The sequence below is a fragment of the Lutra lutra genome, chromosome 14, assembly GCF_902655055.1.
Source record: "Lutra lutra chromosome 14, mLutLut1.2, whole genome shotgun sequence".
NCBI classification, from domain to species: domain Eukaryota; kingdom Metazoa; phylum Chordata; class Mammalia; order Carnivora; family Mustelidae; genus Lutra; species Lutra lutra.
Window position 1 is genome coordinate 8,307,059 of NC_062291.1, and position 23,402 is coordinate 8,330,460.

At 43.5% G+C, this 23,402-nt stretch overlaps 1 protein-coding gene across 1 annotated transcript in view; it reads left to right on the forward strand.

Moving 5' to 3' along the window:
* LOC125084687 (contactin-associated protein-like 3) overlaps nt 1–23,402 on the forward strand; it is a 158,984-nt gene that overhangs the window by 15,452 nt on the left and 120,130 nt on the right. The window contains exons 2-3 of the mRNA XM_047702357.1: nt 5,806–5,916; nt 15,053–15,246. Coding sequence (XP_047558313.1) covers nt 5,806–5,916; nt 15,053–15,246 — 305 coding nt within the window. The remainder of the gene's footprint in view (nt 1–5,805; nt 5,917–15,052; nt 15,247–23,402) is intronic.

Below are 23,402 nucleotides of genomic sequence, written 5' to 3' on the forward strand. Positions count from 1 at the left end.
TGGCCCAGTTTCAGGTGTCGGCCATGCTGATGGCCTTATGGTGGTATCCCATTGTTTTAATTTCCATTGCAGATTTTCTGGAAGATCAAAGCCAGACCATTAGTCAGGAAGTTCTTTTTATTAACAAATATTTGCCCAGTTACATCTTCTCTACCATTTGGATTCAGCATTTGGAATATATTATTTTGTAGTTTAGAATTTTCTAAAAAATAACGTAAGACATTTTACAAGTGCTTTGATCTAAAAAAGGGAACACTATCAGTATGAGTTCACGCAGCTGGAGGGAACATGAGGTATTTTTTAATTATAAGAACAATAATTATTTCAAATTCATACTTAATAATAGTTGCAATTAATGAGTATTAGTTTGATATATCACCCCACTAAAATTAATGGTAAATTGTTTTTGTAGTGTTACCATTTGACTTACAAAAAAAGTGAATCCTTCTATGCCGAGGAATAATTTTACAGACATCTGGATCTAGAGCTAATCATTAAATAGCTCTCATTTAATGCAGTGAACATAAACCCAACCTTTGAAATAATTCACAGCATAGGTTACGATAGGAAAGCCAGCCTAGAAGTAAAAACAAGAGTGCTTAACTTCGGACTGTGCTAATGGGTAGGCAAACACTCTCTGCATGGGTGAGATAAATAAATTAGCCAGGAACTTGGTGTAATTTGCCCTTTCTGACTTCTCACAGAGATATGACTATATTCTATTATTGGCATGCACAACTTATTGGAACAGACAAGAAATCTGAAATCACCTCTGCTTTCCTTCAGCTGGCCTCCTAACAGGTTGGGCTTTGAGGATCATGAAACTAAGCAGCTCAAACTTGCAGTTGTTCAAACTCATGAGATGCCCAGTTGGTGCCAAGTGTAATCCCACAATGGGTAATGGCCAGTCTGAGCACACAACACATTTTCAGGGGTAAGTGAGGGTGGGGGTGGCTGAGATGGGCTTGGAGAATTAGGCATGGGTCCCTAGAGCATCCTGTATGCGATGCTTACAGAATGTCCTGTCGCTTCTAGGGGGACATTACCATCACACACACATGCACAGGTGTGTGTACCTGAGGGTTGGAGAATGGCCAGTGCCCCTGAATCCTGGCCAAGGTCACTACCACCATCCAAAGTGCTGACAGCATGGATAGGAACCTGTACGGATTGGGACTCTGTAAGCACACACCTTGGGAGGGGAGGCGTGGGGGCCCCAGATGTTCACAAAGTTCTCAGTGGCCTTGATGGGCCACCAGAGATCGGGGAATATTGGAGCAGCAGGCTAGCTCTGGGCCTCATTCCTCCTGATGGAGAGAGATTCCCAGATATCTTCAGGCTTTTCTGAGTCCAGATGTCCTTGCTGGTCCAGTGGCCAAGGGGCACCCCTGTGTGGGTCTGGGCCTTGATTCCAGCTGCCCACCTGGGAGGAGCAAGTAGGGCCGGAAATGGAGGGGGAATTTAGGTCATACTCTCTGTTCCATTCCAGGGACTGGAGTCCATTGTGATATGCTAAAGGATGAAAAACAAGCAACAAATAAACAAACATGAATTTTCTGTGTTGAGGAATTTTTAATCTCATCCAGAAGATAAGGCATCTTGAAAGATACCACTTACACATAATTGAGTACAAACTGAATTTGAAGTGTCAAAGAAACCAGAACAAATATATTACAGACATGCTGTGGCTAACCAACGGAGTCTGTCTGGGCTTCTTTTCTGTCTGTGGGGAAGAGTAGATTTAAGTAGGGCGCCTGGGTGGCTCAGTGGGTTAAGCCGCTGCCTTCGGCTCAGGTCATGAATTTAAGTAGTTTTAGAAGGAGATCAAGAGCCTAGAAAACCCCCAGATCAGCTCAGCTAGAGTGGAAGGACTAAGTCAGCTCTATTTTCCCCAGTTGTGGGAAGTTCGAAATTTCTAGGATTTCACCTGGAAAAAATATATATAATTTTAAAAAACAGAAGCTGGAATATTGTTTCATAATCTCAGTCTAAGGCTGTTCTGCTGGTAAGACGTACAATAGGCTTTTGATTAAAATGGCATTGTAATAGGTGCACCTAGTGAGACAAGGTTTGGGTATTTCATAAATATGGATTTATTATATCAGAATGCACATAAGGATGTCTCTGGCACTCTGATCTGAGTCATACATAAATCATGAACAATTGTGGTGTCTTTGTTTTTTCTCTAAAACCCATGACAACGGACCATCACTTTTCCTTTAGCATTCTTAAGCCTCTCTGAGAACCTCACTTGGAGTACATTTGAACCACTGAAGGATAAGTGCATTTCAAAATTAAGATTATTCCATGGACTCATTCTCAATACGGGTGGTTATTATGAAGGGAAATAAAATTGCTTTAGCTTACTTAACTGCAATATTCTCTATTTTCATATGTTAATTCTCATAAGCTTATTTTTTTTTAATTTTATTTTTTATAAACATATATTTTTATCCCCAGGGGTACAGGTCTGCGAATCGCCAGGTTTACACTCTCATAAGCTTATTATTTGTACTCAACTTGCTTTCCCCTCTAAGTGATAAATAGTAGTTGTTTAAAATTGTTTTGCCATCTCACTTGTCAAAATCCACACTTTGTGAATAATTCTTGTACCTTTTTTTTTAAAGATTTTATTTATTTATTTGACAGACAGAGATCATAATCAAGCAGAGAGGCAGGCGTGGGGGGAGGAGAAGCAGGCTCACTGCTGAGCAGGGAGCCCGATGTGGGGCTCGATTCCAGGACCCTGGGATCATGACCCGAGCCAAAGGCAGAGGCTTTAACCCATTGAGCCACCCAGGCACCCCATAATTCTTGTACCTTTGAAACATTTCAGGAATCATCTTTTTTTTTTTGACAGAAATAATATTTATCAGATTATTCCTGAGAATGCTACTCATTTCGTGGGATTCACATGTTTTGTAATGAAAAAAGAAAATTAAATTGGGTCTTGACAATTTTTGCTTCAGGAATCCTGGTAGAAAACCTAAACATTTCAGATTGAAAACAGTAGTTAATGGAGGTTTTGGATGGCTCTGGAGGCTTCACATTACATGGATTAAATTCAGTTAGAAACACGCTGAATGCCTGGGAAACACTGTCCAAATCCTGAACCTCTCCTCTCCAGGTACCTTATAAGGATGTGACCACCTTGTTTTTGACCACACAAGTCCTTGGCTTCTTCTTTGTTGGAGTAAATTGGAAAACTGGTTTTGAAGCCTCTAAGTTAGGGTTATAAAAAAATTGTCATTTAAAAATAAATTTTATAAGTTGTTCTTCCAAAGAAAGATTACAGCACAAATGCTATTACTTCTTTTTTTTTCTTTTAAAAGATGAAGCTTCATATGCCTTCTTTGAAGAAAGAATAAAAAAATGACAATATGGTTTGGAATGTTGAACACTGCCTTTTACATCTCTCTATGGGGAACATGTCCTTATAGCATCTTTTGAAGGAACTTAATAAGTGTTGACTTGTCTTAGCAGAGTGAAAATAATAAAAGCAAATACTTTCAACCCTCAGCAGTCCTCTCAGTGTGTGAGTCCCCATTGTACTCCCTGCCATGTTGCTGTGTGAGTTCCGTTGTATTGTTGTGTAATGGCCCACTATACAGTTGTGGGGGTTGGCTCCCCATTGCATAATTGTGTGATATCATCACTGTCCAGTTGTAGGATTCCCCATTGAACTGAGGAGAGAACTGAGGCTTAGAGAAGAGTGAGTGACACCCAAGAGTCGGCAAGGCTGGTGAATGCCAGTCCCACCCAAGTCCAGTTGCAAAATCTATGCTAGCTTCAGTGGTGAGATGACAACAGTGTGAGCAGAGAGGACTAGCATCAAGACAGAACCCTAAAGGAGACTGTGTGGGGCCAGGGCTGGGAAGAGAGCAGGCTTCCCTAGACACACAATTAATGGCAATAGCCCTCTCTTGCTGTCAATCTGCTGTGTAATTTCAAGGTAGTGGTGAGGTCCCTGGGACCCCCTGCATACAGGGAGACTAATGCAGGCCTGTTCTGCTCAATGTGCTAGACCCTGAGAGACTTCTAGGCTAACTCTCAAGTTAGCTCCATTGACCATGACCTGTGGATAATACCCCTCTTCTGGAATTTTCTGAAGAACTAACCATACCCCAGTAATAGGCCAACACTTTGTGCTGCCTGTGCACACACCCATCATGGGGGCTTCCTAGGCCCTGCTGTGCCACAGACCCCTTTGGGACTTTCCTGAAGTCTGTGTCCCCTTCTCATAACAATGGTTATAAATGTGTTATATATATATATATATATATATATATATATATATATATACACACACATATATGCCAGTTACAGTGAAGGGCTGATATCCATAAATCAGAAATTGCAATATAATGTCTCCTTTGTTATTAGCTCATTAAATAACAAAATCTAGTGCTGGGTCAAATACAATTATTTGGAAGTAAGGAGGAACATAAATGATACTTCTGGATATCCATGAAGATTGCTATAAGACTGTCTGTAACTTATGATGGTAACAAACAAACAAAAAAGCATGGGCACTACTGAAGATGCTGTGGTTTGTCTATGCTCATGATTAAGAAAATGCTGAATTTTAGCTGGAGGTTTAATGAAAATAAAGATGTAGTTTTTCTCTGTCTTCGCAGGCTCCTTAAATCATGTCTGTACCCCATGTTATGAACTGCTGAGTCATGGTTCCCCAATTCCGTTTCTATGAAAAACCCTCTTGGGCCTTTGTTGGACTTCTAATGAGTCTTTAGCTCAAACTGGGGATGACTGAGCATTTAAAAATGCCGTCTTCCTGTCTGTGATCATGGGAGTCTGTATTTTACTCAGTTTTTCTTTAAGGTCATTCAGTACAGTTTTTACAATAATCCCCATAAATGTTCTGCACAGCTTTGTAAAATTCATTCTTAGATACTTTGTGTATTTTGTTATTATTTGCTATTCTAGTTATCATCAGACCCCAGCTAGAGTTTAAGATGAAATCGGTTTTGGGATGTTGAGCTATTAAACCAGTCACTTACTGACTTTTGGACTTTCTGCCTCAGCAGTCGTATCACCTGGAAGTGATGGTGGTTGCTTTTATACTTTTTCTTTCCCAAGTCTCTGCTTTTAATTCTTAAATGTTCTCTTAGGTACTGATAGGACTTTGAGAGTGGCTTTCAGCAGAAGCTGTGATGCCTATTAAAGTCTTCCTGATTTTAAAGGAAATTCTTCTAACAGTTCTCCACTGAGGGGCAGTGGGCTGGAACCAACTTTTAGCAGCCAGCAAGAGCCATTCGTTCACTTTTCATGAATTTTGTAAGCCAGGTGTTAAAACACAGTCATTATTAAAGATTAACTTGTATAAAGTTATAGTTAAGTAAATAATGTTAAAAACAAAGGTAAATTCACCACGTCCTACTCTCTTTCATGGCATCTCTTGTCTATGCTCTTGAGGTTATTTTAATCTCTTAATCTGCACGGTGGAAACACTGTATAATGAAGTGTCATATGTGACCCTCTTACCCTTGCGATGGCTGGTGACATCACACTGACAGCTGGGAATTTCCCACAATGGGAGTATGTACACCACAGAAGATGGCGAATGCTACCCATCAGGGGTTTTATTTTCTTTACCACCTACTAACACACCTCTGATCAAGACTGATGTTTGCCATAGGCTTTAGCATTTTCTTGGCCTGTTAACTAAAAGCAAGGAAAGGAGGGAAGAGAGGAGGGAGAGGAAGAAGGAAGCAGGAAGGGAGGGAGGGAAGAAGTCAGGAATGCCTGGAACAGGAGGTTAATCTGAATTTGGGGTTTTCCTCACAGATGGCTGTGATGTCCCACTGGCATCCACATTGCCACGAGAGTCCTTCAGCTGCTCGTCGCAGCTGTCCAGGAGCCACGGCCCGGGGTTCGCAAGTCTTAATCGCAGAGATGGTGAGTCTGATGCTGTCTTGCTGTTAGCCCATCACGAGTCTTTCTCAGAGAGAATAATGACCGTTCTTACTTAATATTCATTCTTGTGGCTCAGAGAGTAATTATATCGCAGTTGGGTGGAAATGAAGAAGCAGGTTCAGCATTGTATCATTTCTAGCTTCCTGCATCTGGAGCATTCTTCTTTTCTGTTGGTTCTGACTTTTCCCTTCCCTGCTGATGGTCGTCAAGTAGTTATAAATGAGATCCGAATTAGAAGGAAATTACTGGAGGCTCCAGATTATTGTCATCCTTTTTTAGTTTCAGAGCACCCCACGGAGGGGTGACTAGCAAGTGTGCTTATTGTGGGTAACTAAAACGACAAACACAGGGCTCCTGGGTGGCTCAGTGATCTCGGGGTCCTGGAATCAAGCCTCACATCTGGCTCCCTGCTCGGTGGGGAGCCTGCTTCTCCCTCTTCTCCCAGCTCCTGCTCTTTCTTCTATCTCTCTCACTCTCTCTCTCTCTCTCTCAAATAAATAATCAAAGTCTTAAAAAAAAAAAAAAACCCAACAACAAATGAATGAGCCAATGTCACGGGCACTGGGAACACCCAGCAAGCCACTGGCTGGCACCAGTGAGGTGGGAAGCTGCCACAGGGTAGTGATGGGGAAACAGCCCCATCCCAGGACCTAGCCTGGGAGGAGCCAGGGCAAAGCCTTCTGTTGAAAATAGATTCCGATCGTACCTTTGGGAAGGGAGCTGAAGGCCTCCTTTCTTGGGGGGGGGGGGGGAGGTGTTCATTCATTCATTCTTGCTCCTTGACTGTCATGGATGAAGTTGCTTTCACTTTTGCACAAATAATAGTTCAGCAGACTGAGTAATACATGCACTGAAAATGCAAATGTTTTACTACCTTGAAAAGGGATAGATTAACTTTTTTGGTGAATGATCCATCCAGAAAGTAAAATTTTAAATTGACTGTGTCCCCCGCCAATAAAAAATTGACTGTGTCCCACGTAAATTCTGAAGATTATGATGATGGAACAGAGCTTTTGCCTCCCTTTATTCAGTATTTCTAAGATCACAGTTTAAGTATAGCTTGAATTTTATTGTGTCCTCAAAAGTCAAGTGCAGGAACCCCACAAGAAATCAAATAGACTGATAGGGCCCCTTAAGGACACGGTGGAGGATTTTGGTGAGTTTGGGGGGTGGAGAGATCACACCGCTGAGGACTACCTTCATGATCTTTTACTATGAAGAACCATTTCTGGCCAGATATTTTCTCATCCAGATAGTTATGAAGCATCAGTCATGATGACTTTCAGTCCTCTGCTGAAAATAGCCTCTCACTGAAGCCAGTTTTCAATTAATAATCAAATGATCAAATTTACTATTTTTGGTCTGGTGGTTCCTCTAATACCAGCTTAACATCTAAACTTTCCAATGGTTGCCCAAAGGCTGTAAAAATCAAATAAGCACCATCCTTAATTAGTTTAAAGGATCCCAAGGGGCCTGTGTATTGTGTTTCGGATTTGCATATACAGAATATCTTTATGATTCAGGCCTCTGGTCCTGTCAGTGTGGTGGCACTGTGAAGTTTATAAGCATCAGAATTGAAAATCCCAGTGTTTAAGATGAATTTATTTCCATTATACTTAATTAAAAAATTAATAACTTAGACTATCATAAGCAACCATTGTAAAATTGTAAATATCAAATGTATTTACTATAGTCAGATCACTCTTTGCAGATTTAAATTAAATTTTTTTTTAATTTTTTATTTTTTCAGCATAACAGTATTCATTATTTTTGCACCACACCCAGTGCTCCATGCAATCCCTGCCCTCTACAATACCCACCACCTGGTGCCCCCAACCTCCCACCCCCCACCCCTTAACAAAATTCTCAGATCGTTTTTCAGAGTCCATAGTCTCTCATGGTTCACCTCCCCTTCCATTAAATTAAATTTTTAAGAGCATGACAATCAACTGATGAGGTTCTTTCTTGTGGCTGTTGCTACTCTGATTGTACACAATACATAAATCATTAAATATTCCTTCATTTTACCATCTGATTTCATACCCATTCCTAAGGCAGGATTCAGACAGCACGGTTTGTCAATGTTCCTTCTGAAAGATTATCTATGCATATTTTCTGTTGAAAGCCAGCATCTGGGTGGCTCAGTTGGTTGGGCCTCTGCCTTTGGCTGGGCCCATGATCCTGGGGTCCCTGGATTGAGCCCTGCACCAAGCTCCCTGCTCATAGGAGAGCCTGCTTATCCCTCTGCCCCTCACTCCGCTTGTGTTCTCTCTGTCTCTCTTTTTCTCTCAAATAAATAAATAAATAAAATCTTAAAAAAAAAAAAACTAAAGCCAATATCTCAGATTGTTTCCTGGAATTTCTTTTGACTTTGTAAATGCTGGAGAACGCTTCAGCTTAGGATATTATGATGTAAAATGTGGACCGTATAAAATATGGAGGATTATGATAATGATGACAATGATTCTTCCTATATAGTAGTTGTAGCTTTTTTGAAAATTTGGTGCAAGATCTGGTGATGGAAGCCATGTTAGACAACTTGATTATATGATTAAAATGTCCTTGGTCTATATTATGGTACCTGGAGGTCTGTCTTACCTCCCTATTTTGCCCAGCAGTCTTTGAACTTTCAATATTCTTATAGAAAAGTAGAACTATCTGAACCTTCATGGCTCCTACCAGGGATTTTGTATGTAGCTGATCGTTGCATCTACCTGATGTATAAGGTAGTAAGACAATAGTCAGTACATAAATTTTCTTTATTTTTATTCTTTTTAAAGAATTGATTTACTTATTTTAGAAGGACAGAGCATGTGAGTGAGGCAAGGAGCAGAGGGAGAGGGACTAGCAGACTCTGCACCGAGCACAAAGCCCGACATGGGGCTCGATCTCATGCCCTCCAGATCATGACTTGAGTGGAGAGCAACACCTGAGAATTTGTTTAAGAAGAAAGGCTGTGATTCAGATCACTTCTCTAAGAAAAGGCATAAACACTTTATCTTTACATTTATTTTCCATCCAGCCATGTTCATCCACATTCCCCCTCCTAGGAATTTCTTTTCCAGGGCCCCTGGCTAAAGATTTGCCAGCTAAGGTGGCCTTCCTGTCTGCCAAAGTGGTGGGGTCCAGTTAGCAATCCTTCCCGAGGCACCTGGGATCCCTGATGGGTCACAGGCACCATATTGAAATTGACATGGGAGTCCTGAACTTCTCCTTTAACCTGTGACTCAGGAGGACCATAGTCAGGGACAAGGGCTGCTGGGACCTCCCTGGGTCCCCTGTGGTCAGCTGCTCTGCTGCTGTGAACGTGAAGGGAGACCTGCCTGGACTAGGGGCTGATGGGGGAATGGTGATCCCAGGGCCCCCTGTTCTCTTTCCTGCCATCCTTGCAGTCTGACTGTTGTCCCGTTGCTGTGTTCCTCTGAGGAAATCGGGGGAGTGGGGTTTGCTCTGACATGTTCACGTGCCATCCTTTGAATGCACACCCCCCCGCACTGTGCTGCTCATCACGTCACGTGATGCTCAGGCCTCCCCATTTTTGCATTCATTACAATACTCTGTTTCCTACAGCAGGTAATCAGTTCACAACTCTTTTCATCAGAGACTCTCATGGCGTGATTACAAACAGTTAGGAATTAAGCCATACAGTGTCCTTCAAGAGAGTGCAAGTTTTAGCATCAATGGAATTTTCTTTCTTTTTCCCCAGAGGCATTTGGCTGACTGAGAAGTCACAAATGGGTGGCTAATTTAGTTGTCATGGTTTTGTCTTCCGAGCAGCTCCCCCCTGCATTTCTTTTTTTTTTTTTAAAGATTTTATTTATTTATTTGACAGAGAGAGATCACAAGTAGACGGAGAGGCAGGCAGAGAGAGAGAGAGGGAAGCAGGCTCCCTGCTGAGCAGAGAGCCCGATGCGGGCCTCGATCCCAGGACCCTGAGACCACGACCTGAGCCGAAGGCAGCGGCTTAACCCACTGAGCCACCCAGGCGCCCGCCCCCTGCATTTCTTGACACAATCCTCCACCATACTGGATTTTTTAAAAAGGAGACATTGCCTTGCAAGCATGCAGCTGAGCTCCTGTCAGGAGCAGTGGGCTGGCTGGCCTCCTGCCCTTCTGGGGCCCTGGACTCCCCACGTGTCTGCCCACAGCAGAGGGAGGTGCCCCTGTTCTGATGGCATCGGGGGTGATCTGATATCCCATCTGTTCTGCGTGAGTCAGGGGGCCGCTGAGAGGATGCCCTCCTAGAATTAGGGCACGTCCAGAGCTGCACTCCTTGTAAACATAGAGATTTCACAGGACATGAATGAGGTCAGTCACACATTTTATTCGGTCATAAATGAAGGATTTATGACCTGTTTGGATCGTGATAGGCTTGCTGGGCAATTCTTGTTCTGTTTCCACAGTGGGAAATTGGCAGAACCATCTCATGTTTTGCCGGGGCAGAACTTCCAATGAGTTGGAGCTGAGAGCCTCTGGTCAGATCTCAGTGGGTCTCTACTACATGTTCAGGAGTCTGTGTGAGGATAGCAAAACAAAACATATGGGACTGACCCATTTTTGTCTGTTTTATGCAAACAGAGCTGCAGTCAGAACACTTCGTGCCTAAGGGCATGGAAATCTGTCCCTGGGGAGGTCACACGTGAATGCCTGTGAGGCACTTTCTCTTCCTCAAGATCACTGGCACTTAAAGCAAACTCAGGGTGACAGGTGTGCACCGAGCACATATTTTCATTTGACTTTCAAAGGGTCTGTTTACCAAGCCATTTCGGGCGTCTTTGCATTGCACGTAGGAACCCGGCTCACACTGAGGCAGCTGCGGTGACCGTTCCCCTCCAGGTGCCCTTCGTGGGAAATGTCCTCTTCTCCCGGCTGAGGCTCCTAGTGCAGTGCAGGAAGCACACAGGCAGGGGAGCTGAGGGCCCCATGCAGGGTTTCTGGGCCTACTCCATCCTGATGGCTGGAATGCTACCTGGACACAGCTGGTGCTGCCTCTTGAGGAACCAGAGTTGCAGCAAATGCCTTAATGCCCTCAATAACAGCAGCGTCTGACCCAGGCTTCAGCTCGTTCAGCCCTGGGACCCCTGAGTGGGGAGGTCAGGAGGACCTCAACACCATCGCCAGAGCCTGTCTGCCTGCTGGCCCCTCTTTCCTGGGGATGCCCGTCACCTACCTGGGGACACCCGTTGCCTTCCTAGGAATGCCCATGACCTTCCTGGGGATGCCTGTCACCTTCCTGGGGCAGGCAGCGATGGGCTCCTGCTTCTCTCCTGCCCTTCCCACTCCTGCTGGGCCCTGCGTAGAACTCAGAGCTAATGAGGAAAGAACACCATTGCTGGATGTGATCCCCTCCCAGACAACGGAGTATTGATCGCGGGGGGACACTCCCCTTGGCAACAATTGTAGCAGAGCCACTTATGTGCTCAGCATAGACACTCTGAAGATGGGTAGGTCTGTTCACTTCCAACTAACCTGCTTGACTTCTGCTCTGTGGGTACCTTTTCTCCCTCCAAATTCAAGTTAGTTAACACGTAGTACAGTCTTAGTTTCAGGCTAGAGTTCAGTGATTCGTCATTGCGAATGACACCCAGGGCTCATCACATTGCATGACCCCCTTTGTTCCCACCACCCTGCTACTCCATCCCCCGCCCACCTCCCCTTCCAGCCACCCTGGTTTCCTGGAGCGAAGAGTCTCTTGGGGCTGCTCTCATGCTTGCTGAAGCTTGAAGAAAGCGTGAGGTTTGGTTCTTCGCCCCCGGGGTCATGTTCTTCTCTGCATAAAGCCAACGTTCACATGAGCACGTGTTCCGTGAGCACCAGGGGCTGTGGTCACTGTCATTGCCATTAGCGGACAGAGCAATTCAGGCCCCGCTGAGAGTTTCCTAGCCAACCTTTCCTCTCCCCAAGGAAGTGTCCCTGACGCTGTCAGGGCCACCAAAGCGGGGGGGAAGCAGTCACACAGGATTAACTAGAGATGGAAACCTTCCAACAGATCAATTTAAATACAGTCTGACTGGTGGTCAGCAGACAATCTTGAATAACTGAGGAACTGCAGGGAGATGTCTGTACAAGGGGTTGAGAGTGGAAGGGGGCCAAGCTTTCATCCAACACCCTCACAGGAACCTCAAGTGCTGTGTCTTCCTCATCGGCAGAGCAGGGACCATCACGCCGGTCCTGCTTGCTGGGTGTGGGGCTTGTGGGGTCCCACGTGGGGTCCCGGGCGAGGTCCTTGGCCCATCACGCATGAGTGACAAGTTTGACTTTCTTCGCCATCTTACCTTTGTCTGGGAAGAAGTGCAGGCAACAGACCTTCAGTGATAAGGTCACCAGAAATCTCAGCACCAGCGCTGTGGCCCCTCATGCACCTGGAAGCCGCGGTGGAGACGGCCGTTGTAACGGCGACTGTCATCCAGCACCCAGCAGCCCGTGGGAGGGACGACACTGGGTGCTGCACATATCCTCCTGCTGTGCCTCCCTCACTGCCGCAACACACAGCTAGCACACTGTCCCCAGGAGGGGGAAGGATGTTCTGTGTGGGGTGACCTTCCAGGCTCTGCAGTTTGCTCTATGCAGGTGGGGCCCCCAGATAGGTTTTCCTTGGTACACATTGTGACACTGTATTCAGGAAGGGGCAGAGGTGGGAGAGAGGCAGGTAACGGGGGTGGGGGCTGCACACTCCCCCTGCACATCGGCCCTCAGCAGCGATCTGGGGGCACGGGGACCTTGTTAGCCTGCTGGAGCGAACTGCCCCTGGTATAGCGGATTCTGCCGTTCCATGCCTGTCGCTGCCTCAAGTTCATCAGATGGCTTGACATGCATGCCAGAAGCATGTCCTCACCGCAGGTCAGGATGAGATGTTCAGGGTTGGTTACCTGTGGGTGGGGGAGGCTAGTTGACAGGTAGGCAGCTGCACCTGTGGGAGAGGCTGGTCCCAGGGCAACATGCTGGTGGCATCGTGATCTGTTTACTGATTTGCTTCCCTGCACGGGTGACGCCATGCTGGTGATACTTCCTGGCCTCGAGAGAGGTTAAAATTCATGGGGAAAGATGGCAAATTCCAGCAAGGGTATCATCAGTACCTTCTACAGAACTCTGCTGTGAACGAGGATGAACCCAGATACAGAACATCAGTAGTCCCTCAGAGATCTAAAGTGATCTGTAGGAAATTTCAATGTGGAATCTCCACGTTAAAACGATCTGCTGAATGCCAACACCTAATTTTTAAGGTTATTTTTGTGACAATTATAAAAATCATGCCTGGCTGACAAGAAATATCCCTTGGACTGTGAGTGGCTTTCAGCTAGAATACAGAAAGACTTCCAGTCATCAGCTGCGAGCGGGGCCCTCGGACAAAGCAGCAGAACCAATCTTGTCACGAGAGGCAAGGAAGGGTGGCAGAACTGGTATGGGCTGAGGACACAGAGGAGACTCGATGTGTAAACAGCCTCATGGTACAGAGGAATGGGGTCAGTGGGGACACTGGGGAATCCAAATAACGTTTGTCATTGCATTAATACTGTACCTGTGTAAATACCTTCATCCTGATAAAAGCCCCATGACGATGTAGGATGTTAACTTTGGGGGGAACCAGGTAAAAAGGAGACAAGAATCCCCTTTACCACATTTGTATCTATTTGGGCAATTGGAAGTTATTTCAGAAGAAAAAGTTAAAAATGCATTATAGAACAACCCAAAATGCAGCACATTTTGGATTCTGGGTCAAAGAAAAATGCATTGTGCTTGCGGCACATTGAGAGGAAAATTTGGAATACTTGAACGAAGATTCAGTCTGGGAAATCTGGGTAGAAAGAAATGAGAAAGAATCTGGGTTCTCCTGAAGTCCGTGCTTGAACACTGTGGTGAAGGGAGGACGTGGTGAAGGGGAAGATGTCGTGAAGGGAGGACATGGTGAAGAGATGTCCGTGCCCGCCCCCTGGGGACACCCCCAATCCTGATGCAAGCACCCCACTTCCGTTTCCCTCCCAGCCATCCTGGGACCATGTCACACACTTCCTGACATACACCCAGCCCTACAGGCCTTAGCAAACCCAGTGCGGGGGTCTGTAAAATCCCCTCACGGGAAGATGGTCAATGCGGTCTAATGCGTTAGGCCTCGTTATGACAACCTCAAGCGAGGTGTCAGACGGTGGAGAAAATTGTTTTCCAAGACCCCTCTTATCATATTACAGGTGACTTCCATGACTCGTGTTTTCTGGACATAGATAATTGGCAAAATATCAGTTCCAGAAGGTGTTTCAAGCTTATTTTCCAGTTTTTTAATTACTTATTAATTTAAAACCAGAAACTTCAATGTGATGTCTAATTCCAATTTCAAAATCCACGTTTCTGGGACCTGGAAGAACAAAATATGTCCCAACACAGCCTCTGGGAGCCTACTCTGAGTCTGTGTCTCATCTGTTTCTCACTGGACATGACAAAGCCTCATGATTTCTGCTCTGCACCTGTTGTCTCGAAAACCTAGAATGTCCTTGTTATTCGCTTGCTCTGTGTTCTCCCTCAAGCTCCTCGCTGCCCCTCAGGCTCTCCCTCCCTGCGCAGGAAAACCTTCACATCCACCCCTGCCGCTCTGCATTTCGGATGGTTCTTCGAAATGCCTGTTTCTCACATGAACCTGTAAGTGTATCGAATGTCAGGTTTGCCATCACCACCCTTCCTATCCCGTCATTCGGTACGGTACTTTCTCATGCTGGGATTCCAGAATTAAGCTTTTCTAGTTCTACCACGGTCTGCTGTTTTCCTTCAGGTCCAGCCAAAGGTATGTCATACATATAGGCCGGTGGTGACACTAGTCTCAAGCAGGGATGCGGTGACCTGGTGTTTGGTCAGCCATCTGTTGCCTGGGACCGCTGGACACCCGAGAGTCAGGGTTATGACCGAGAAATCAGAGCAATTTATGAGGAATGTAGGATTCATCTCTTCACTTAACCCATGGTTTTAAGTGCATGTGTGTCTGTTGTGATCATGGGGGGGTTATATGTTCTAGAATTTGGAATTCTGATTTTTGTAAGTTTTATTTATGATCTCTTTCTTCACAGGATAATGTAGGTCTTAATGATTTCTTTCCCTTTACTATTTTCTCCTGCTTCTGTTTCCCCTCAAGGGGCCGGTGGCTGGTCTCCAATTGCGTCAGATAAATACCAGTGGCTGCAGGTCGACCTTGGAGAGAGAATGGAGGTCACAGCTGTGGCCACGCAGGGAGGGTACGGGAGCTCCGACTGGGTGAGCAGCTATGTCCTCATGTTCAGTGACGGCGGGAGGAACTGGAAGCAGTACTGGCGAGAAGAAAGCATCTCGGTATGTTCCTTCCTGAGAGCCGTCTCTCAGTATGAATTGTGCCAGTCACTGCCTGTTGCTGCGGATCTGTCAGACTGAGCACAGAGACAGAGTCCCCCCAAAGTACCTGAGCATGTTTTCAAGTGAATATAAGATGCGTGTGGCCCTGTATGATCTATGCGCTAAGTCAAACAGCCCTGTGCTGCAGTGAAACACTGAAAACATCTCCCCGTTGTTCCTGGACGTAGTGTACAATCGAAGGGGTGAGGTCATGTGCAGCCTAGTGTAGTTTCCCTCCCAGAGCCCGGGAGTTGGTGTCAGTTGTTTAGCCAAGTAAATTCGTTCTTCCAAGTCCTCTGGTTAAGTGAGATTTCTGAAAGTCTCCAGACACTGACACACACGTCATGGGCAGTCTCTGTTTGGACGACAGCATGTTGAGGGACACATGTCTGGCTCCAGCAGGAACCTGGGCACTTGTGTGGCCCCTTGTCATTCTCCCAGGAAAGTACCCAAGGACAGTGGTCAGGAGACGTCTGGGCACTTGCTGCCCTCGGGATCCTCTGTGGCATTCCAGAATGATGTGTTTTGGCTGCCGTCCCAGTCCCACCTGGGCTCGGTTCCTAGAGCTTTGCCATCTTGTTCAGAGTTCCCCCACGGTGCCTCTGCTGATGGTTTCTCTCTGGTGGGAGTGAGATGCAGAGCAGGCCCAGCGGTTCCCTCCAGGTTTGGGTGCCAGCAAAGAGAGCTGCTCAGCATTGGGAAAACCCATTGCCTGCCTCATCCCAGGCTGGGGACTTGCTCAGCATCTTGGGGCATCTTGGTTCAGGGAAATGCAAGGCAGGGAAGACGGCCATCCTAGAAGTCTCTGGTTTTCTGTGGCCCTTGTCTGGACAGAGTGTCTCTGAGCTCAGTTCTCTCTGTCTTTCTGGCTCTCATATCCTTTCTCTTTGAAGTCGCTGTCTTAGGAAATCCTTCTTTCCAGCCCTTATACCTCTTATTCTCTGGATCACTCCAAACCTGGAGCCTGATTCTGAGGAACTACTGTGGGCCAAGCATGAATCAGAAGAATCATGAGATTAGGAAAGGGGACATAGGGGAGAGGTAGCTGGAAGTTCCTGGCTCCATCACCACAGGCAGAGACTCAGACGCCTGCCATTTGACTGCCAGTCTCCCTGCAGCTCCCCGGCAGGGGGCTGGACAGCACCCCAGAGCCAAGGCTCTCCATTCATCAATTCCATGTCATTTTCAAATCTCATTTTAAGTTTTTCCTTCACACTTTGTGGCTGAATGTGCTTCGGTTTTGCTTTCTGCTTCTTACTCCTGATGTTAGCATTGTGACTCCCAAATTACACTTTTTTTTTTTTAATTAGACATTTTATGTTGTTTGCGGAAGGCGGATTTTGTTACCTCGGTCCTGCTTAGCTTACCGGGCACCTCTGGAGATGATCCACTGCTTTCCAGTCCCTAAGAAGCCCAGTGGGGACAGGCCCACAGACAGCTTTCTGGGAGAGGCTGCTACCTGTTCTTGGGGCAGGGGGCTGTTTCAGTCAGACCTGGCTGCTCAGCTGTACTCCCTGCCCCCATGCAAATCATAAGGGGGTGGGAGGGGAAGCCTCTGCTTTTATCCTAATGGAGTCATGGATTGTAACTTCCTGTGTTTCACTACTCTGTTTGGATTAATGAGTCAGAGTTCATTACCTTGAAGATAAAAGGTGTTGGTGGTAGCTACATCTAGGTTAAGAGACTAGGCATTCTGAGTGCCTGTGGGGCTCAGGTGGTGAAGCGTCTGCCTTCAGCTCAGGTAATGATCCTGGGGTCCTGGGATCGAGCCCCGCCTTGGGCTCCTTGCTCAGCGGGGTGGCTGCTTCTCACTCTCTCCTGTCCTGGCTCATGTGCTCTCTCTCAGTGTATGCACATGCATTCTCTCTCTCTCTCAAATAAATTAGTAAAGTCTTAAAAACAACAACAACAACAACAACAACAAAAAGAAACACCGGAGTGGGCATTTTGGGGCCCTCACCATGTGAAGTTGGTGGTGGGTATATTCCCACTGTGTGAGGACAGGTGAGAAATTGTGCCAAGCGTCCTGCCACTCTGTGACTCGAAACGAGGCATGATGGCAGGTGGGTCCAATGTCACTGCCATGATGTTGGGGGTGGGCATGGTGGCTGATGCACAGGGTGACCAGGAGATCTGCATGGAGGGGCGGGTTGGGTGAGGTTCCCCATCACCCCAGGGAGTGTATGTGCAGGAATTGGGTTTCTCACTGCATCACAAATCAGGCTGGGTCTCATTTACATTAATGGAAGTGTACTTTTTGTTTAAATATTTCTTATTGTGGTAAAACAGACATAACATAGAAGTTAACTTTGTAACTATTTTTTTTTTTTTTAAAGATTTTATTTATTTATTTGACAGAGAGAGATCACAAGTAGATGGAGAGGCAGGCAGAGAGAGAGAGGGAAGCAGGATCTCCGCTGAGCAGAGAACCCGATGTGGGACTCGATCCCAGGACCCTGAGATCATGACCTGAGCTGAAGGCAGCGGCTTAACACACTGAGCCACCCAGGCGCCCAACTTTGTAACTATTTTTAAGTAGACGGGTCAATGGCATTAGCATTTTCACATTGTGGTCTCTCCAGAATCCTTGCCATCTTGCCGAACTGAAACTCACTGCCCTCTAGATACTAATTCCCCATCCCTCCCTTTCTCCAGACCCTGGCAACCGCCGTTCCACTTTCTGTCTCCGTGAATTTGACTCATCCGGGCACCTCATCTAAGTGGTGTCATACCATTTTGGTCCTTCTGTGACGGGTGGATCTCACGTAGCATAATGTCCTCTAGATTGATCAGTGCTGGGGCGTGTGTCGAATTCTGAAGAATGTTTTACAGCATGTATATGCCAGTTCTGCTCATCTCCTCTCCTGAGGGATTTTTCCACCTTTTGGCTATAGTGAATAAAGTTGCTGTGAATTTGGATGAACAAATATCTTTGAGACCTTGCTTTCAGTTCTTTTGGGTGTATACCAACAAGTGCAATTCCTGGATTCTGTGGCAATTCTATTTTTAAGTTTTTGAGGAGATGGCTGCTTTGCTGCATTACATTCCCACAAGTGCACCACGGCTCCAACTCATGCTCATCAACACATCTTATTTCCCATTAAAAAAAAAATAGCCAAAGGGTGGGAAGTGGTGTCTCACTGTAGTTTTGATTTGCATTTCCCTGATGACTTCTGAAGTTGAGCATCTTTTCATGTGTTCATTGGACATTTGTATATTTTCTTTGGATAAATGTCTATTGAAGTACTTTGTGCATTTTAAAATCAAGGTGTTTGATTTTTTGGTTGCTGGGATGTACAAAGTTCTTTATATATTCTGGATATGAACCCCTAATCAGATAGAGAATTTGCAGATATTTTCTGTCATTCATGGGTTGCCATTTCACTCTGCTGATGGCATTCTTTGAAGCACAAAAGTTTTAAATTTTGATGTATTTGAATTTATCTATTTTATCTTATGTTGTCTGTGCTTTTAGTGTCCTATCCAAGAAATCATCATCAAATTTAATGTGATAAATCTTTTGTCCTGTTTTTCTTCCCTAAGAGTTTTTATAGCCCTAGGTCTTATGCTGAGTACTTTGATTCATTTTGAGTTAATTTTTGTATATGGTATAAGGTGAAGGTCCATTTTTATTCCTTTGCATACTGTTATCCAATTTTCCTAGCCTCGGTTGTTGGAAAACTGTCCTTTCCCTGTTGAGTAATCCTGGCACCCATGTTGAAAATTATTTGTAGATCCCTTTGCGAAGCATTAACATCTTAAAAATATCAAGGTTTCCAAAACATGAACATGGTATAGCCTTCCAGTTATAGCCTTCCAGTTATAAGTGTATTCTTTCATTTCTTTCAGCAGCATTTCATAGTTTCCAGTGTACAACTCTACTACCTCTTGGTTAAGATTATTCCAATGTATTTTATTCTTCTTGATGCTGTTACACATGAAATTGTTTTCTTAGTTTCCTTTTTAAATTATTCATTGCTGGGGTATTGAATTGCAGCAGATTTCTGTATGTTGATTTTGGTCAACTATCGTTGTTGTTTTCCTGGAATCTTCAGGGTTTTCTACATATAAGATCATGCCATCTGCAAACAGAGATAATTTTACTTATTTCTTTCCAATTTGGATTCCCTCTCATGCCTAACGGTTCTGGCTTGTACTTCCAGTATTATGTTTAGTAGAAGTGACAAAATCTGGCTTCCCTGAATTGTTCCTGATCTTAGCGGAAAAGCTTGTAACCTTTCGCTGTGGGGTATGAGGCTCACTGTGGGTTTTTCATATATGGCTCTTATTATGTTGACATAGTTTCTTCTATTCGTAGTCTGTTGAGTGCTTTTATCATGAAAACGTGTTGAATGTTGTCAAGTGCTTTTTCTGCATCAGTTGAGATGATCATGTGACTTACCCTTCCTTTCGTAATGTGACCTATGACACTGACTGTTTCTTGTATATTGACTCATTCTTGCATTCCAGGAATGAATCGCACTTAGTAATGATGCATAATCCTTTTCATATGCTACCAAATTCAGTTTGCTAGTATTTTGTTGATAATTCTTGCACTGGTCTTAATCAGGGATGTTGGTTGGCAGTTGTTTTTTCTTGTAGTATCTCTGGATTATGGAGTAATGCTGGCCTCATTGAATGAGTCAGGGAGTTCTCTCTCCTCTTCATATTTCTGTTAATGTTTAAGAGGATTGGTGTTGGCTCTTCTTTAAATATTTGGTAGAAATCACCAGTGAGACCATCAAGTCCAATGTTTTTCTTTGTAAGGAGACCTGATGACTGATTCAGTAGCCTTACTTGTTATGGATCTGTTCATATTTTCTATTTCTTTTTGGGTTAGTCTTGGTGAAATTTCATATTTCTAGGAATTAATCCATTTCATCTCAGTTATTTTTTACTATTCAGTGTTCACAGTATTCTCTTATAACCCTTCCCTATCTATAAAATCTGTCGTAATGACCAACTTTCATTGTTGCCCTTAGCTGTTTGAGTATTCTCTCTTTTTTTAATTAGTCAGTGTCACTAACGGCTTGTCAGTTTTTGATTTTTGAAGGTCAACTCTTGATTTTGGGGATTTTCTCTGTTTCTACTCTCTATTCTGCTTATCTTGTTTTGTTTATCTTATTTTTATTCTCTATTTTGCTAATTTTTATTATTTTTTTCCTTCTGCTGCTTTTGATTTCATTTCTTCTTCTTTTTTTCTAGTTCCTTATGGTGTAAAGTTAGGTTGCTGACTTGGAGATATTTCTTCTTTTTCAATGTCAGCATTGATAGTTATAAATTTCCCTGTCAGCACTTCTTTTGCTACATCCCATAAGTTTCGCTAGGTTGTGGTTTTATTCCCATTTTTCTCAATAAATTTTCACATTTCCTTTGTGATTTATTCCTTGACTCATTTGTTGTTTAAGGTATTGTTCAATTTCCACATATTTGTAGATTTTCCAGTTTTCCTTCTGAAACCTTTCCGGTTTCATTTTATTTTGATCAGAAAAGATATTTTTCATGATCCCCATCTTTCTAAATTTTTTAAGAATTGTTTTATGGGCTAACATCTGATCTAAACTGGAGATTGTTCCATGTCTTTTCAAGAAAGATGTGTATTCTACTCTTGTGGGATGGAGTAGTTTGTAAATCTCTTTGTGACCAATTGGCTTATAGTCTTGTTGAGGTCCCCTAATTTTTACTGATCTTCTATCTGATTATTCTGTTTGCTATTGAAAATGTGGTATTGAAGTCTCCTTCTTTTATTCTACATCAATCTATTTCTCCCTTCAGTTCTGTCAGTTTGATATGTAGGTGCTCTGACGTTGGCTGCACATTTATTTATAATTCTTATATCCTCTTGGTGAATAGACCTCTTATCATTGAATAATGTTCTTCTTCATTGCTTGACTTCTTGCCTTAGTCTGTTTTATCTGATATTCATATACCCAACCCTGGTCTTTTGGTTACTAATTGCATGGAATATCTTGTCCTATCCTTTTTACTTCCAACTCTATGTTTGTGTCCTTACATCTCAAATGAGTGTGTTATAGAGAGAATAAAGTTGGATCCTGGGTTTTTTGATTTTGTTTTTTGTTTTAGTTTTTTGGTATCATTCCGTCAATACAGGCCTTTTGATTGCGGAACTTAATTCATTTACATTTAAAGTGGTTACTGGTAGGATGGCCTACTATTGGCATTTTGTTATTTGTTGTCTTTATGTCTTAACTGTTTTTTTCCTCTTTTATTGTCTTCTTTTGAATTTAATTTTTTTACTCGTTTTGATTTATACATTTTGATTTAATTTTCATTTCCTTTTCTGTAAATTCTATAAATATTTTCTTTGTGATTTCTATGGGGATTGCATATAATATCTTAAAGTTATAATAACCTGTTTTTACCTGATATTTAACTTTATTGCATACAACACCCCTTCTTTTCACCCTTCTACCCACACCTTATTATTTATTTATTTATTCACCTACACTTTACACTACTGATGTCACAAATTTCATCTTTATATATTTTGTACTTAGTAACATAGGTTTATAATTACTATATATACTTAAACATATATTCATGGCTATTTGTTGTAAATCTTGTAAAAGAATAAAAAGTCAATTTATATATATGTATTTCAGTAATTTCTCAATAAAAGTGGAAAGGAGTAACAATTTAAAAGTACAATAATACTTTGTTAGTTTTTGTATTTGTCCATGTGTTTGTCTCTCCTGAAGAATCTGATATTTTCATATGGCTTTGAGTTGCCATCTAGCATCTTTAACTCCAACTGGATAGACTCTCTTTAGCATTTCTTGAATGGCGGATCTAGTGGTAATGGACATTTTCAGTTTCTGTTGTTGATCTGGGAATGTCTTTCTTTCTCACTCATTTTTGCAGGACATTTGCCTAATGTTGAATTCTCCATGACTTGCCTTTTTGCCTGAGGAACCCACTGATAGTTTTACAGAGGCTGCCCTGTATATCTTCTTTTGGTGTGGGTCTGTTTGTGTTTATCCTACTTGGCATTTGTTAAGCTCGTATTGCTATATCCATAGCTTTCCTCAGATTTGTGAAATGCATGGCCATTATTTCTTGCAGTAACTTCTCTGCCTTTTTCTCTGTCTTTTGTCCCCTGCATGTCCCATAATGTCTATATTGGTCAGTTTGATGTTCTCCCATCATAAGTCTCTCAGGCTCTGTTCACTGTTCTTCCTTTTTTTCTCATTTTACTCTTCTGTCTCAAATGTCTGTTTCAAATGACCTATTTTCAAGTTCGCTGAGCCTTTCTCTCTGTTTGCCTTTGCTATTGAACCCCTTAAATGATATTATTTAAATTCAGTTTTGTATTTTTCACCTCCAAAATTTCCATTTGATTGTTTCTAATAATTCCAAATTCTTTGTAGATATTCTCATTTTGCTCATATATTTTCTCAATTTCCTTTAGTTCTTTTGTCCATGTTTTCCTTTAGCCTTTAGAGCATATTTAAGGCAATTGTTTTAAAGCCTTTCTCTAGTAAGTCCAAAGACAATCTTTCTTTAGGGATGGTTTCTGGAGATGTATTTTGTTCCTTTGAATGAGCCACATTTTACTTCTTCTTTGTACACCTTGTGATCTTCTGTTGAAAACTGGATATTTTTAAAAACAGCCCCCTCTCCCAGGCTTTGCATGCTGGCTTCATGCAGGGGAGACTCTCGCTAATCAGCTTGGCATGCATTTTTCTCATGCCTTTCTTGTCCCTCCATCTGAGCATGTGCTCTCTTCCCAGGTCTCTCATTGATATGGCTGCTTTTAATGCTTTCTTCTCTGTTAGGCTCATGCCCTTTCTCATTTTAGGGATGTTAGCTGTTCTATTGTATTCCTCAATCAGTAATCACTTGCTCCAGATGTCTGTGTCTGTAATTACGTTTTGGACGGTTTTCACAAGTCATACTTGCTGCTTCCAGTGACGTTCCACTTCTGTGGTGTGAGCCACTTTTGGTTGTCTGAACTCTTGTTGAGTGTCCCAAGACCAGTCCCTCAGGTATCCCCTAGACAGGTTAGAAATCAAAAGGTTGCAGATCAGTCCACTCTGCTCTCTCTGGCTTGCAGAGGGGACTAGCTTGTGGTGACCACTCTGCTCAAGCTGTTCTGC